This window comes from Oryctolagus cuniculus, chromosome 12 (genome assembly GCF_051225735.1).
Source record: "Oryctolagus cuniculus isolate XC-2025 breed Fujian yellow rabbit chromosome 12, ASM5122573v1, whole genome shotgun sequence".
Classification (NCBI taxonomy): Eukaryota; Metazoa; Chordata; class Mammalia; order Lagomorpha; family Leporidae; genus Oryctolagus; species Oryctolagus cuniculus.
The window spans coordinates 1,650,038-1,666,072 of NC_142878.1; the positions used below are offsets into that span (position 1 = coordinate 1,650,038).

The 16,035-nt window shown below is 62.6% G+C and overlaps 1 protein-coding gene across 4 annotated transcripts in view; it reads right to left on the bottom strand.

Moving 5' to 3' along the window:
• The window catches only part of AGBL1 (AGBL carboxypeptidase 1), a 635,239-nt gene that overhangs the window by 513,566 nt on the left and 105,638 nt on the right, over positions 1–16,035 (bottom strand). For all 4 annotated transcript variants that reach the window (XM_089311047.1, XM_089311048.1, XM_089311050.1 and 1 more), the window contains exon 7: positions 4,015–4,223. In XM_089311047.1, coding sequence (XP_089167173.1) covers positions 4,015–4,223 — 209 coding nt within the window. The remainder of the gene's footprint in view (positions 1–4,014; positions 4,224–16,035) is intronic.

A 16,035-nucleotide genomic window follows, 5' to 3' on the forward strand; every position in this document is an offset into this window, starting at 1 on the left:
ACAAGGGTGCGGCAATATCCCACTGCGGTTTTGATTTGCATTTCCCTCATGACTGAGGATACTGAGAATATTTTTGCATGCGTTTGTTGGCCATTTGCGTTTCTTCTTCTGAGAAATGTCTGTGCAGGTCCTTTGCCCATTTCCTAACTGGCTTGTTCGGGTTTTCTTGCTGTTGTCGAGTGTTCTGAGTTTCTGATCTATTCTGGATATTCATCCCTTGTCAGATCCCTTGCAAGCGTTGTCTCGCATTCTGCTGGACGTCTCCGCTCCGGCGACGGCTTCTCCGCCGTGCAGACTTCGGAGTTGGACAGAATCCCGTTTCTCTGCTTTTGCTTTTCTTTCCTGCGTTTTCGGAGTTTTATCCAAGGAGTCATCACCAGCACCAATGTCTTGAAGTGTTTCCCGCGTTTTCTTCTAGAAATCTCATAGTTTTCAATCTTACATTTAGGTCTCTGGTCCATCGTGAGTTGATTTCTGTATGTGGTGACAGGGATCCAGTTTCCTTCACACGCACACACACACACACACACACATCCAGTTTTGCCAGGATCATTTATTGAAAGCACTATCCTTCCAAAAATGTATGTTCCGGTACGTTTGTCAGAACTCAGTAGGCTGCATGTTCATGATTTAGTGTATGGGCTTTCTATTCCGTTCCACTGACCTGAGTGCTGATTTTAGGCCAGTACCACGCTGTTTTAACTCATGTAGTTTTGTGGTATGTTTTGAAACCCTATCTTGGGATGCCTCCAGCTTCCTATTTTTTTGCTCAGGATCACTTTAGCTATTCAGTGCTTTTTGTGACTCTATGTGAATTTGGGGACTGTTGTCTTCTAATTCTATAAAAACGTCATCAGCATTTTGTTAGGAATTGTATTGAATCCATAGATTGCTTTAGATACTATAGACATTTTTAAAAACTTATTTTTTTGGAAGACAAAGTTACAGAGAGAGGTAGAGACAGAGAGAGGTCTTTCATCTGCTGTTACACTCTGCTAATGGCTGCAACAGCCAGAGCTGGGCCCACCCGAAGCCAGGAGCCAGGCGCCCCCTCGTGGCGAGGGGCGTCCTCTGCAGCTTTCCCAGGTGCATTAGCAGGGAGCTGGATGTGAAGTGGAGCAGCCGGGACTCGACCCAGCGCCCATATAGGATGCCCGCCACAGTGTCAGCCCCAACACTTTAACAACACTAAGTCTTCCAATACACGAGCAAGGAATTTCTTTCAATATTTTTGTGTGTATTCTTGATTCAGTTCATCAATTTTTACAATTCTCATTGTAGCTATCTTTCGCTCTTTGGTTACATTATCCCTAATTTTTGTAGCTCTGTGAAAGGAATTTATTTCTTGACTTCTGTTTCAGCAAGATCATGGGTGTATCCAAATGCTGCCGCTTGCTGTATGTTGACTTTGCATCCTGCAACGTTCCTGACTTGGTTTATCAGTCCCAGCAGCCTTTTGGTGTTGAGGCTTTTCCACGTACAGTACCATGCCATCTGCAAACATGGATGCTTTGACTTCTTCCTTCCAAATTCCGATGCCTTTATTTCTCTCTACCCTCGAATCGCCCTTGCTAACACTTGCACTACTATGTAACAAGAGGCTGGAAGCGTACAGCCTTGTCCTGTCCCAGATCTGAGGGAGAGAGCTTCCCGCGTTTCCCACCCCCTGTGCACTGGCTGGTGGTGCATGAACTCTGAGATACACTTCTTCCGTGCAGTCCCCACCACGCCATCTGCGTCCCCACCACGCCATCCGCGTCCCCACCACGCCATCCGCGGCTTTACCTTCGTTTCCCTCTGCTCTCACGCCTGCACCTGGCTGCCCACGACTGTTACTTTGAACTCTGTGTCCGGCGTCTCCTCCAGATCTACTGGATGAGCACCGTGGGCCGCCGCAGGTGTCGTCTTCTTGCATCTTCACGACTCCTGCGCATGCGGCACAAAAGCTCCTTTTCCTAAGGAGTAGTTCTCACGGGAAAGTTTTTATTGGGATGGAACGGGGGCGTCCCTTGTTTTGGACGGAGTCGTGGCTGGGCCCAGACACGTGACGTCCCAGTGACTTCTCCAGTGGCGCAGGGACAGCCGTGTCTACGAGTGCCGCAGCGTCTGCCCTCCGCGGTCCGTGGAGACAGTGCTACCTCTGACGCCAGTGTCCGGGGCTGGGTGTCGCGTGAAGACTGCAGCCATGTGTCTGGTGCTGTGGGACACGGAGGAGGCCGTCCCCTTGTCCCACCAGGCAAACCTGAGCGGCACCAGGAGCTCTGGCCCTCAGACTGCATCACACGGACAGGGCCTTCCCCAGGTCCTGCGTGGTGTGACTACTGCTGCGGCTTGCAGCACCGAGAGACCAGGCAGTGGGCCATGTCAGGGGACTCACCCCAGGCCCCCGGGTGCACACAGGGCACGCTGAGGCAGGAGTGGGTCTGGAGCACTGGGGTGCAGCAGGCTCGCCCCAGGCCCTGCCCTGTGTGTCCTGATGACCCTGAACAAGTCGTGCTCACAGTCCCAGTCCTGGAGCTGCAAGATACCTGGATCTTACCCGGATCGCATGGTGTCAGTGCCAGCTGTGCTGGGCTCGTGGCTGGAAGCCTCCAGCCCGAAGCAGAGGGATTCAGGCAGGGCCTCCTGGGTCCCCAGATGAGTGCAACTTACCCAGGGGAGCAGCACGTCACGCAGAGCACGCAGCTGTACCTGCAGGGCCGAGCCCAGAACCCTGGCGGCTGCAGGATTCTCGGGCTGGAAAACGCCCTGGCTGTCTCCGCGGCCTCAGGCTGCCAAGGGGCTGCTGGCTTCCCCCAAACAAGTGGGACTTAGAGCTACCAGCCATCGCCCAGGTCTGCCACTCTGGGCAGGGAGAGGCAGCCTGAATCCTTCAGTGGAGCCAAGTAGTTGCTCAGACCCCAGCGGGCCTCTAGACTGGAGTTAAGGCCGTGAGGACGAGGACTCTAGGGCTGCCCCTGTGGCACAGCGGGGCGCTCCGAGTCTCTGCTCACCTCTGCCCGGCAACATGGCAGCAGCCCCGGCGGCGGCAGTGGGCAGCGCGCTTTGTTCCTCGCTCTCCGTGGCCTCAGGGTCTCTGGGCCTGGGCACCTCCGTGCCACAGGGTCCCCTCAGTTCTCACACAGAACCCCTTGCCCAGCAAGATGGCGTCCCAGGCCAGGCACGGCGGGGCAGCAGCAGGGGGAGCGGCAGCGCCAGGCAGAGTTGGTTCTCTCTGCTGGTGTTCAGCGCCTGTGCCATTCGCAGTTATCATCATTTCCGCATCACGGAGAGGACAGAGAGCTGTCCTCCATCCACTGGTTCACTCCCTAAGTGGCCACGGCAGCCGGGTGTGGGCCAGGCTGAAGCCAGGAGCCAGGAACTCCGTCTGGGTCTCCCACGTGGTTAAGGGCCTTTCCAGGTGCATTAGCAGGGAGCTGGATTGGAAGTGGAGCAGCCGGGACTCAAACGTGCACCCACACAGGCTGCAGGCGTCACAGGTGGTGGCTTAACCCCCTGCGCCACAGCGCGGGCCCCTGGCGTCACCTCTTTCCTGTAGCCTCCCCCTCAGTTCCAATATCTTACATAGAGAGCCCTTTTCCTGGCCAGATGGCATCTCCCACCGTGGCGTCTGCCTGCCCGTGGGGCTTTGCCCTGCAGGTCCGAGGTGCTGTGGGCCACAGCCAAGCCCCAGCAAGGGCTCACGCTCAGCAGGAAGTGAGGAATGACCAGCCCCTGTAAGCACGCGGCATCTCCACGTAGCTATGGCGTCCACACAACCACACAGACGCTATTGTTTCCGCTTTTCCCAGAGTTGAGGCCCAGGGACGCTGGGTGGCTGTCCTGCAAGTCACAGGTGCAGGGCAGGGCTGGGACATGGGCCAGGGCCCCCACCCGCTGCTCCTCCCAGAGCCTGCCCCCCACAGGCATGAGGGGGCGAGTACACGCGTGACCCAGCAGGAGCCGGACCGCAGGCAGGGCGCCCCGCTCTGTGGGACGGCCTCTCCGGCAGCCCGGGGCTGCCACGCGACCCACCTGTGCGTGGCTGAAGAGGAGCTCCATGCCCCCCGCCGCCAGGAAGGCCTCCCTGCCGGAGCGGATGGTGGTGACGTTCCTGAGGCAGAGCAGCAGGCCCCGGCGGATCGGCACGCAGGCGGCGGCTGCGTCGTGGCTGTGCCAGTCCTGGTGCAGCCTGAGCAGGCTGGTGACGTAGCCCTGGTTCACCGCCCGGCGGCTGTTGGACTCTGAACACACAGGAGAGGCGGTTTCAGGCCCAGGGTGCCTCTCCCAAGAGACCCAGGGCCCCCGGGTACTGCCCCCGCAGACGGCACCCCAGCCGCCCAAAGCCAACCCCACCAGCCAGCGGCCCTGGCTCGCCACCCTGCACACAACCTGACTGGCAGCCTGAGCAAAGCCAGCAACCCCCCAGTGACGGACGCCCCACAGAAGATGTGACCCATGTTCCTCAAAGAGTCAGTGTCGTGAGAGGCAAAAGAAAGGACAAGAACGGAGAGACAGAGACCACATGACACATCAGTCAGTCCGCCAGGAGTTCTGCCCTGGGCGTTCGGGGCCAGTGGGAAAAGCTGAGCAAGGCGTGGGGTTGGCGGACGCAGTCGACGCTGACTCTCGGGTTCCATAAACTGTGGTCTCTGTTTTTAGGAAATTCATAACTGCAGTACGCGCGGGTGTGTAACTTATCTCAGGGTGGGGGTGTATGACAGAGAGAGAGGGGGGAAGGGAGGGAGGGGCCCATCGCACCCTCATCCTGTCAGGAAGCTCGGTGGACCTAGGACATCGCCATGGGTTGAGCCAACCCAAAGGCAGGGTGGGGAGGCAGCCGCCGAGGGAGACCCGGGATCGGGAGGGCTCCCACGCGGAAGAGTGGCTTCCCGCGAGGATGGACGCTCCTTTACAGGTAATCAAGCTGCCGTCGCTGTGGGTCAGGCCTGACTGGAGTCGTCTGAAGCCAGCTACACCTGCCACCTTTGACCCAGCGAAAACCTCCTCCCCATGGCGGGGCCGGGGTGGGGGGGAGTCCTGAGGCATCACCCAGGTGTTGGCCATCCACCGACAAAACCCAGCACACCCCACAGCTGCTGCATGAAACCCTACGGGCAGGGCCAGAGTCGGGATGAGCCCCCCCAGCACCAGACACCACACATAGCCGTAGGGCTCCCCAGAGCGGACTGGAGCTTCACCCACACACCGGCTCCAGCCCCACCTCCTCCAGACTTCCCGCCAGCCCCCAGGTGTCCCCAGGGCCCCCTACTCCCACGGATCTGAGAGTGACACCTGCTTCAGCTACGTCCTGTGTCTCCTGGGTGGCCTCCTCCACAGCCCACTGGCCATCGCACCTGGGGGACCCTCCTGGAGTGGCCGCCTTGGCTTACAAACTCCCCAGAGACCCTCAAGATCCGATCACGACAGGGAGAAGCCGAGTCTGCAGGGGCCTCACGGTCACGGCTATCCAACGCCGCGGCGGGGCAGCTCGACCCGGAGGACGCTCGGCGGGGGCTGGAGCTGGCTGTCTGACCCCTGACCCCTGACCTGACTGTGGCCCAGGCTCTCCGTGCTTCATTGTGGACCCCGCCGCGTCTCTGCACTAACTCCGTGTGTCTGGAGGAGACCCTGCCTCCCCAACACCCCGTCCATGGCTCAAGTTCTCTGGGAGGCGTCGTCTGAGCCCCTCTCGGGCTCCTTTCCAGGTTCAGCTTCTGGGCCGCAGGGCGGCCCCAGAAAGCAGACGCCTGGCTCACAGCTGAGCACCCAGCTGCACGGGGCCTGGGCGGCTGGCGCGGCCTCCAGAGCCCATCTTGCAGCCCTACGTCTCCTGCGGTGCCTCTCACTCCCAGAGCACCGGCGCGGCTGGGATGCAGGGTGAGCCTCGGCTGCGTGCGTGGGGAGGGCCCGGGGCTGCAGTCAGAGGAGCCCCGAGCCACCCTCTCCTGGAGACGGCGAGACTGCGCGAGTGCACAGCCTGGCGTGGGCACCCACGCTTCCTACCAGAGGGAGTTTTCTGCTGCCGGCGGAACGGTCTTCCCGGCGTGTCCAGCACACTCTAAACGGCCAGGCCCGGCTAAGCACCACCGCACAGTCAGTTTTATTTATTTTTTTCTCTCTTGACAACATCTCACTCAGCCGTGACCTTGAACTGAGACGAGCCCTCCGCACACAGCGATGCACTGTGGACGTTAAAAGCGCCTTCCTTGCCTTCGCTAATGAATTATTCTTCTGCATCAAAACATTCCTCTCTCAGGCTGGTCCGGCCACCCAGCGGGAGAGCTCCTGAACGAGCTTCCAGCCCATCCAGCATCTGACGCTTAGGAAACAACGAGGCTGAAGCAAGCGGCGGTAAGGAAAACTGCACCACTGAAAGAAGCCAAAGTGGCCAGGAGCGGGCAGGGCGCGGGGTAGGGCGAGGCTGGGGACTTTGGCCCTTGTCTGTTCCAAGTGGGTGAGACTGACCAACGCCTCCAGCTTGTGACCTTCATCTGCGGCTGTTTTCCAACAAGGGGAAGAGGGTAGTGAAAAGCATCTTTAATTGTCTGGGAGGATAATCCCTTACCAAATCCAGCGATTTTATTCACGGTTTCCTGCTAATCCCCAACACGCCGTGGTGTTTACCAAGTCTGCGACAGCCACGCTCGCTCCCTGACCCCGGCCCGTCGCTGCTTCTCTGAGACGGCTCGGAAAGCCCTGCCCAGCCCAGTGTCTCCAACTCCCAGCGAGACTCGTCCAGCTGAGCAGGAGCCGGTGTGGGGGAGCACAGCACCGAAGGGGCGAGAGGGGCGTGGGGGCCCCGAGGGGAGAACCCTGACGTGCAAGGAGCGGGTTCGGAGACCACCAGCTGGGCTCAGCGCTGGGGGCTCCAGAACCCCGCCCCTTGTCTGGTTACATAAACAGCCTCCTCCTAAAATTTGCTCGGAAAAAAATTTCCTGTTGCTTAATTTGATTTTTAATTTCCTGAGAAACACGGCGTCTGTTACACTGGTTGGAGGATGGGAGCGGTGGGCAGAGGGGAGCTCCGGGGTCTTTACATGTAGCTCAGGCCCTGCCCCGCCACAGAGGCCCCAGCTCCACCGCCCAGGCCCTTGGCCTCGCCTCCACGTCACCTCACCTGACCCCGCTCTGGGCCACCTCCTCCCTCCCTCTGGCACGTGCTCTGGGGGTACCCTTGCTTTCACCCCTCACAGCCCTTCCTTGAGGGTCAGGTGCTTCTCTCCAGCGCTAACCCAGTCGAAGCCAGTTTCACACCCACGCAAACCGGACAGGAAAATGCCAAGGTATCGAAACGGGACCGATAGCTCCATTCGCTTGTTTAGACTTCCCTGTCGTCCGTATCGGCCATGTGTTCCATAATAAACTTGATAATCTGGAGCACAAAACATGCAACCCTCGCCCGGAGCCACAGACGGGTGGCCCGGCCTCCAGGTGTGCGTTCAGGTTGCCATGGTAACTCACGCCACCTCGTGATGCTGGGCACAAGGACCATCTTCACAAAGCGGACAGGAGGGCCCGGCATCCGCCCAGGCTCCAGGCTCGGTGTCTCAGTGACTGTGTCTGCCCACAGCCCGCCTCCCCGTGCAGCCTATCTGGTCTTAGGCAGGGGCACTGTGGGAGCAGGTGCCTCACGCAGGGGGACACAGCCCCGCAACTCCAGGAAGCAGGCACAGAATCCTGTAGACCCCGCCCGTCCTCCCCAAGCTCAGGACCCGTCACTGCCTGCTGGCGCTCTGTGCCGGAGACTCGCCCACAGCCAGGCCCGCCACGCTCTGAGGCACTCGGCAGTGCCTGCACCGAGTTCCCCTGCAAACAAAGCTGGGAACAACCCGGTTCAGGAGAGACAGCGAGACCCTGCGAGTCAGACTCCATTCCTGCGAGGCCACGCGTGAGGCCGCGAGCTTGCCTCCTGGCTGTGGAGGCCCCACGTCCCACGGCACGGCACAGCCAGCCATGGCAGGCGTCGGAGAGCGTGGGCCTGTGTCTCAGCTCTCCCTCCCAGGATTCAACCACAGGCCTCGCTCAGCTGACCCGATTCAGTCACGTCACCGCACCTGGGCACCGGGGCTGGCTGAGGTTTCCACCCTCTCACTGTCAATCACTTTGGGCTTCGGGTGTGTGTTCCGGCCGGAGGCCAGAGGACACGCCACACTCCAACCACAGCATCCCCCGTGGGCCGAGCAGCACGTGCCACACACTGGGCACTCGGCGCCTGCTGCCCACTCTCCCCTGTCCTCCTGCTGCCCCGCCCATCAGCACCCTCCGTCCACTGTTCCACACCCCGGCCTCTGTTGTGCCAGATGCTGAGGTGGATGGGAACTTCCTCCCACAGCCTTGTGCAAGCAGAGGAGCTGCCGCAGGTCCCAGAGCCACTGGCGAGGGCTTGGCCCACTGTTCACTGCGTGTCACCTCAGTCAAGTTCCCCAGCGCTGTGGTTTCAGGGTGTCCCTCCCAAACTCAGGTGTTGCTGATGCGAGAGCATTAAGAGGCAGGGACTTTTAAGACGGGACCAGGCCATGAGGGCTGCCCCTACTGCAGGAGACTCGGGGCCTCCCAGGAGCGGTCTCCTGCTGCATCCCCGAGCGCGCCTTCCATTCCCTCCCGCCGGCACACGGCAAGTGGGCCCTCCCCAGACGCCACTGCACTTTCCACCTCTGGACCGTGAGAACATGAATTTTTGTTCCCCGTAAATTGCCCAGTTTTGGGTATTTTGTTTCAGCAGCACAAGACGGACTGACACTTAGCCATTCTATACTGTCTTTCCATCATCTGCAGCTGTCACAGCGACACAAACAGACAGAGATGTTTAAGTGTCTGCCTTAAAAGCCCATTCGAAGCTCAGGATGCATAGCACAGCCCTGGCATAGTGTAAGGCAAAACAAGCCGTAACCCCCTTCCCAGTGCCAAGGCCCCCAACCCCACTACTTCTCCATGAGAACAGCCCTGGCAAGGTTTCTAAAGAAACCGCCATGGTCTGTGTCTGACCTCTCACCCCGAAGGGCCCCCAATCTTCCGCTACTGCCCTCTGTCCTGAGACGCCCTGACCACACGCCCCACCTCATCCCTGCACCCTGACAAGGTCAGGTCCACGAGTGCATCTTAGTGGTCCCATCTCTGCCGATATTTACATGTGCTGGGCCCCAATTTCAGAGGAAAAGGCTTAACCCGGGGAGACCCCTCTGGATCCTAAGTGTTCCATGGGCCACCCTTGCTTGTGATGAGACGTGTGAGTAGAATAAACTCAAGGACCCTGCCCGTCCTGGGAAGAGAGACCACCCCCGGCTGCCAGTGCACTTGGCCACTGCTGGCCCAAGAAAGTCCTCACGAGTTTCCCATCTGCTCGGGATCTTTCTAGAAATCCGCCTCTGCTTCCAAGCCCCCTCCTCACGGTGTCACCAACCCTGGATCACTTCAGCAGTCAGGACCCCACACTAAAGACCCCCTGTGACCCACAGCCTCAGGCCGTGGTGTCCACCCTCGAGCCTCCCTTCTTGGACATAGTTGAGACCCAGAGCGACAGAGCCGACTGCCACGCCCTGCACGTGGCTTCAGTGGTCTTCCCAGGGCCTCCACTGAGATGCGTCTGGACAACGCAGCCTTTCACCGAGGCTGCCAAGCCACACCGACAGCACCTGCTACGGCTCCGCGCCCTGCCCACCCGCCACGAGCGGCACCCGTCGAATCATTTCCTGGATCTTCCCGTTGGCCTCAGAAGCTTGAGATGCGCGTGGCCTTTCTGTTCAAACGCGTGAAGACACAGAGGCCGGGGAGTCAAACGGCTCGGTTGCGTCCACAGAGCTGACGGTCGGCGTGTCTGGGGTTCAGAGGGAGCGCCCCTTCTGACTCGAAGCACTCGTCCCACGTTACCCCCAAGGCCCCCGAGGCTGTGGGCGCAGTATACAATGTCTGCACCAATTACACACCTTCACTTTGCCCACTCAAGCCACATCGCGGGGAGGGTTCTGAAAGGTACTGGTGACAAAGCCACAGCAAGACCTGCAGCTGAGGCCGCCCCCCCCACCAGCCAGGCCCCCGCCTGTGCTGGGAGTTGGCACCTCAAGGTGAAGGCCCACAGGATGGCCTATGCTTCTCAGGGCTCCGGGGCCCACCTGGGGTCTTCGAGGCTTGGAGAAGGGATGGGCCAGCCTCGCCCCTCAGCACCTGCTCCCGAGGACGGTCCAGCTTCACTCCCAAGTCACTGGGCGTCCTCACTTTCAGGAAAGCCTCCCTCCACCCCCCACCTCCGCAGGGCCTGTCCTCCCTCCTGCCCCCTGAGCTTAAGGAAGGGCACTGAGCCACAAGGAAGGGGCTGGCTGTGAGGAGGGGGCTGGGCCTGAGGAGGGGGCTGGGCCGTGAGGAGGGGGCTGGGCCTGAGGAGGGGGCTGGGCCTGAGAAGGGGGCTGGGCTGTGAGGAGGGGGCTGGGCTGTGAGGAGGGGGCTGGGCTGTGAGGAGGGGGCTGGGCCTGCCGAGGGGGCTGGGCCTGAGGAGGGGGCTGGGCTGAGGAGGGGCCGTGGCTGCAGGGCCGTTGTGGGGGAGGAACATGGATGCCCTGTCCACAGGTGACTAGTCCCATCAGCCGCTGGGTTCCATGGCCGTCCTTCTCCCCTCTCCCCCGCCACGATGGCGCTGTTCTCCAGGATTGGGGTTTGCCTCACTGGGGGCGGTGTTTTCCAGTCGCGGCGGCACACTACACACGGTGCACCGACCGTGAGGACGTCGAAGTTTGAGGAGAGACTGACTTCCAGCGTGGCTACTTTGAAAATATCTCCTTGTAGAGATACAAGGAGCTGATTGCCAGAGAGGTGGCCACTGGAGGTCTCCACAGCAAGGCAGCCCACACGGGGCACGAGCCAAGGCCAAAGCCGGACCCCAGACCCAGATGCCACAGGGGATCCGCCGGCCGGGCACTCTCTAGGACGTCATCCCGCCAGCGTGCGCCTGCACAGCCACAGCCACTGCGGACGGAGCTGCAGATCCACGGAGACACGGGGACACGGCACAAGAGACACGCGGCCTGCACAGGGACAGATGCTGGGGCCACGGCGGGCTGGCGGCTGTAGGCCCTGTGGTCAGGGAAGAGCCGGGGTTGGGGGGGGCATCTGAGCTGGAACTGAGTGTCCCGAGGAGTCAGGATGCAGACGCGGGGTCTTCAATGCCCCCGTCATGAGCAAGGCAAGGAAACGTGTGCGGTGAGGAAACTATGCACGGATTCCAAAAATCGGCACCAAACAATCTTACCTTTTATTTCATTTTCCGCGAGATTTTTTGAACTTATCTGGGAGTCCTGGAATCCCACAGGCACAGCAAGTGGAGAAGCCACAGCTTGACGCCAATAACAAAATGGCGGCGAGCCAAAGCCCGGCAACGGAAGTGCAGAGAGAGCAGCGAGCAGGGCTGGAGAGGCAGGCAGGGGTGCAGACCCGGCCCCAGCACAGACCCCGGCCCCCGCGCAGACCCCGGCCCCCGCACAGACCCCGGCCCCAGCGCAGACCCCGGCCCCCGCGCAGACCCCGGCCCCCCGCGCAGACCCCGGCCCCAGCGCAGACCCCGGCCCCCGCGCAGACCCCGGCCCCAGCGCAGACCCCGGCCCCCGCGCAGACCCCGGCCCCCGTGCAGACCCCGGCCCCCGCGCAGACCCCGGCCCCCCGCGCAGACCCCGGCCCCAGCGCAGACCCCGGCCCCCGCGCAGACCCCGGCCCCCGTGCAGACCCCGGCCCCCGCGCAGACCCCGGCCCCCCGTGCAGACCCCGGCCCCCGCGCAGACCCCGGCCCCCCGCGCAGACCCCGGCCCCAGCGCAGACCCCGGCCCCCCGTGCAGACCCCGGCCCCCGCGCAGACCCCGGCCCCAGCGCAGACCCCGGCCCCAGCGCAGACCCCGGCCCCCCGTGCAGACCCCGGCTCCCCGTGCAGACCCCGGCCCCCGCGCAGACCCCGGCCCCAGCAGCGGTGCAGGAGCAGGCTGGCCAGGCCCAGAGCTCCTCCCTCTGCTCGCTGCCTTTCCCTGGCAATGAGAACCTTTGCCTGGGAATTCACCAAGGAGCTTTCCTGTCGGGTCCAGACTCTGAGGACGCCCTGCCCAAGCCCCAGCAGGCGCCCCCGTGGCCACTGGTCCCTGCAGAACACCGGCGGCCGCGGCCTCGCCAGCGCTCGCACCAGGAAACAAGCCAGCACGGTCCAGGAGGGAGAGCAGCAGAGCCCTCCCCGCCCTCCTCCTCCCTTTGGGGCGAGGCTTCCGCCTGGCGGGGGCACCGTGTGCTCCTGGCCAGAACACAGACATGTGTCCACATGGCCCACGGAAAGCAGCCCCACCTGTGGCGGCTGCCGAGGCCCGGGGAGCATCCGGGGAGGCCACAGCCCGCGCCTCACGCCCTGTCCTGTCACTCGGCTCCTTTCCTTTCTGGTGTTCCATGCTCTCCGCACCCGTCGGCCCGGCCGGCAAAGCCCCCGCACAGCCTCCCCGCCTCCCTCCCCTCCTGCACTGAAGCCCAACCTGCACGCTTCCTCCCCACCCCGCCCCCCAACACGAGTGGGTCCAGGGACACCCACAAAGTGTCCCTGCATCTCCTGGGGGTTAGGGACCGGGCTACGGAGCAGGCCCATGGGGTCCATGGGCCACCCCGACCCCACCACCCAGGCAGCTCCTCTGTCGTCCGTGTAAGAGCCCTGGCTCGGCAAAACAACCTCATCCAAAGGTGCCCATGTTTTATTTTTTATAGGGAGATCTGAAACTGTTGGTCATGAAGTGAAAGGAGGCATTTTGGCCCCAAGCGTCCAAGTGTGCATCCCGCGTCCCGGGCCTCGGGAGCTGCCGCGTCCTCTTCTGCCGCCCCAGGGCCTGGGAGCCCCAGGATGTGCAGCTCCCGGCCCCTTCTCGGGAGAGACCAGCAGCCCCCGGTCACCGGCCCAGGCATCTGAGGGTTCTCTCGGGCGAAACCGCTCACCCGAGCACCAGTGCCGCTGAACAGCTGAGCGCTGCCCCGTCTGCCAGCGCCAGGCTACGGGAAGGAGCTCTGCTGGGCGTATTATCAGAAGCCTGCAGGAAACACCTGATGTGCGCCTCGACATAAATAAATAATTGAACAGTCAATCCGGAATGTGCGCCTTCGCAGGCGGGCGATGTTTATCTTTTTGTCTATCTCTTTAAATCTTGGTGATACTTTATCTTTGTCAATCCATAGCCAGGCATCCATTACGCCAGGGCGATATCAGACCTAAACTCTCCAGCACTTAGGGCAGTTAACCCCTGCCTGCCTCCAGTGACAGCAACCGCGTGCCCGCCTGTCTGCGGGCTGGGCTGCACAGGTGCATCTGCCGGCAGCGCTGCACACACCGTGTCTCTGTTTCCCCAGAAACCGGCCCAAGCCAGTGCAGTCCAGCAGCCCACGGCGCTGAACAGGGAAAGGGGGCTGCATGCCCAGCCGAGGCCCCGGCCGCCGGCCCCAGAGCCTCACCCCTCCACTGCCTGCACACACAGCCCTCCCTCAGGCCGCAGCGTGGACAGAGCGGTCCCCAGGCACACGGCACCGCCACACGGCCGCCTCACGCGTGGTCCCGACCACCTGGCAGTGCCAAAGCCCGGAAGGAGACAACAGGTGAGCGGCTGCCCCTCACAGCTGTGGGAGGCGGGCTCTGTGTGGCCACAGCACAGCCGCAGCCGTGTCCAGCAGAAACCCGCTGAGCCCTGGCCGTCTGGTCTGGGGAGACAGCTGCCGCCCACCCTCTCCACCCCCCAGAAAGCTCATGGACAACGGAAGTAAGAGCCAACTTTGGGTACCAAAGGTTTCTGGAATCCATGCTTAGTTTATGACTTGTGTTTTTCATGAACGCCTTAAAGGTGAGATCGGCCACACCTCCAAGCCTCGGGAGAAACAGCCGGGTCCAAGTTCCTTTCAAACCACAGCCTCGCTCTGCCCGCGCCCCGTGAGGCCGCTTCCAGAGCCTTCCAGAGCCTTCCAGCAACCCGCGGCCAGTAACCCGCGGCCAGCGCCTGCGGCCCTCGGGGCCAGGCCAGCACGAGCGGCCACCACGGGTTCTGCTCCCCGGGCGGGACCCCCGACGTCCAGAGAGCGCGGGGAGCCCCGGGCGCAGGGCTGGTCCATGCGGGGGTCCCAGGAACAGCAGGCCATGCGGGGCGCCCGTGAGGGGCTGGAGCTGGGGCGGGCCGTGCAGGGGGCCGGTGTGGAGCGGGAGCGGGAGCGGGAGCGGGCCGGCGCGGGGCGGGAGCCGGGTCCCGGGAGCGGGCCCTTCGGGGCTGCGGGGCTCAGGGCGCGGGGGTCCGGGAGGACGGATACACCCTGGCCCCGCTCACCTGGCCCGTCCCCGCCTCCCGCCCCGCGTCACGGCTCATTTCCTTCAAGACATGCACGCTGCTGGCGCTGGGAACCACAGCGAGTGTGGAACAGCAAAGATGGCCAAAATTAGATTAAAATAACCTCCCGATAAACAGATGACTCACCCCGCGTCCGCGCCGGCCGCCCCGCCGCGGCGGAAACCTGGAAACACAGCGCCACCACGCGGCGGCGGCGGGAACGGCGGCCCGTGGCGCGGGGCCGGCCAGCGCTGGACCCGGGTCCGCTGGCGCCCACCGCGGGGACTAGACTTTGGGGTCAGAGTTCCCTGTGCCCGCCCCCTCCTCTCTGCCGCCCTCGCTGGTGAGGCTTCCCGGCTCACCTCACCCCGGACACCCGGCTGCCTCCAGGTGCCTGTGCAGACCTAGTAAGACCTCCACCCTCCCAAAATGATGCTAACCCCTGGGAAGCGCTGGCTGAGCTCCCTCCTGGCAGCACTCCCACCCCCCCCCACCCCCCCACCCCCGCCTCCCTTAGGGTCCCCGGACCTGGGGCCTGCAGCAGTGCTGGGCGTCACCCAGCCTTCACCTGTGAAACCGGCCTCGCACCCCCCCACCCCGGAAGGCGGAACACGCGGGCTGTGTTTGACACCTAAGAACTGGACAAGCGGGAGACGTCTGCGTCATCCCTTCAGACCGACAGCGCTGACGGATGGGGCCGGCCAAGCTGTGCTGGGGCAGCGTGGATCCCGGCGGCAGCTCCCAGCGGCAGATGTGGAGCCCGGTGAGGCCGTGGGAAGCAGAGCTTCGGCCATCAGCCATCACCATGTGCCCCCCAGGAGTCACGGTGCAGAAGACAGCAAGGCCGTCACCACGGCGTGGGTCCATCCTTGCCGCCCAGGAATGGCACGGCCGCTTCACCTCTGCAGGCTAAACCGGGACCTGCAGCCTTCTCAGTGGACACTAGGGCGTGGGCAGCTTCCCGGGGAGCCTGTGGGCCTCTCCCCAGAACACACACAGATGCATGCGATCTGTTGATCCCAGGAAAACACGCACACAGACATATGTGCAAAACACGCGTGATCTGTCGATCACACTGTGGCTCGGTCTGTGGAGCTGCAAGACGGAGTCCTAGGAAGAGGCTGGGCAGGGAACCCAGGGCTGGCATGGGGCTGGGTGGGGTCAGAGACCAGAGCGAGGGCGAGCTGAGCGAGTGTAGCACAGGTGGCGCTGGTCCCCAGGTCCGGTGTGTGGTCGGGAGACCAAGGGAGCCAGGGTGCTGGCCACCTGGAGACACCAGTCGCCGTTCTGAGGACTCCATGCCGTCTCCCTTGGCATCGTGCACGCCCTGGCGTCTCTGCATTGCCCACTGTGGGGCCAGTGGACGACCAGCAGCCAGGGGCGAGGCCGTGAGGTGCTGAGAAGGCGCTCCTCTGTGTCCCCCGTGTCCCCGTGCACCCGCCAGACACAGCATTAACCTGGAGCCCTGGGACTGTCCTCTTCCTGCCAGACCTCGCATTAGCTCGCTCCTGCCGCTGCCTCCCTCCCTCCCTGCCTCTGCTACCTGGCCTCCCTCCTCCCAGCACTCTCCCCCGCCCAGACTCCTGTAAGCGTCAGTTCCTAAGCCGCAGACCAACCACCCACACCTCCCGGAGGTTTAGGGCGGCCATTTTCTCCTTGTAGGAACTTGACCTTTAAATATGGGCAGCCAGGGTGACACCGAGCTGCCATGGGAGCCGGCACCAAGCAGGCACAATCCCGTCGG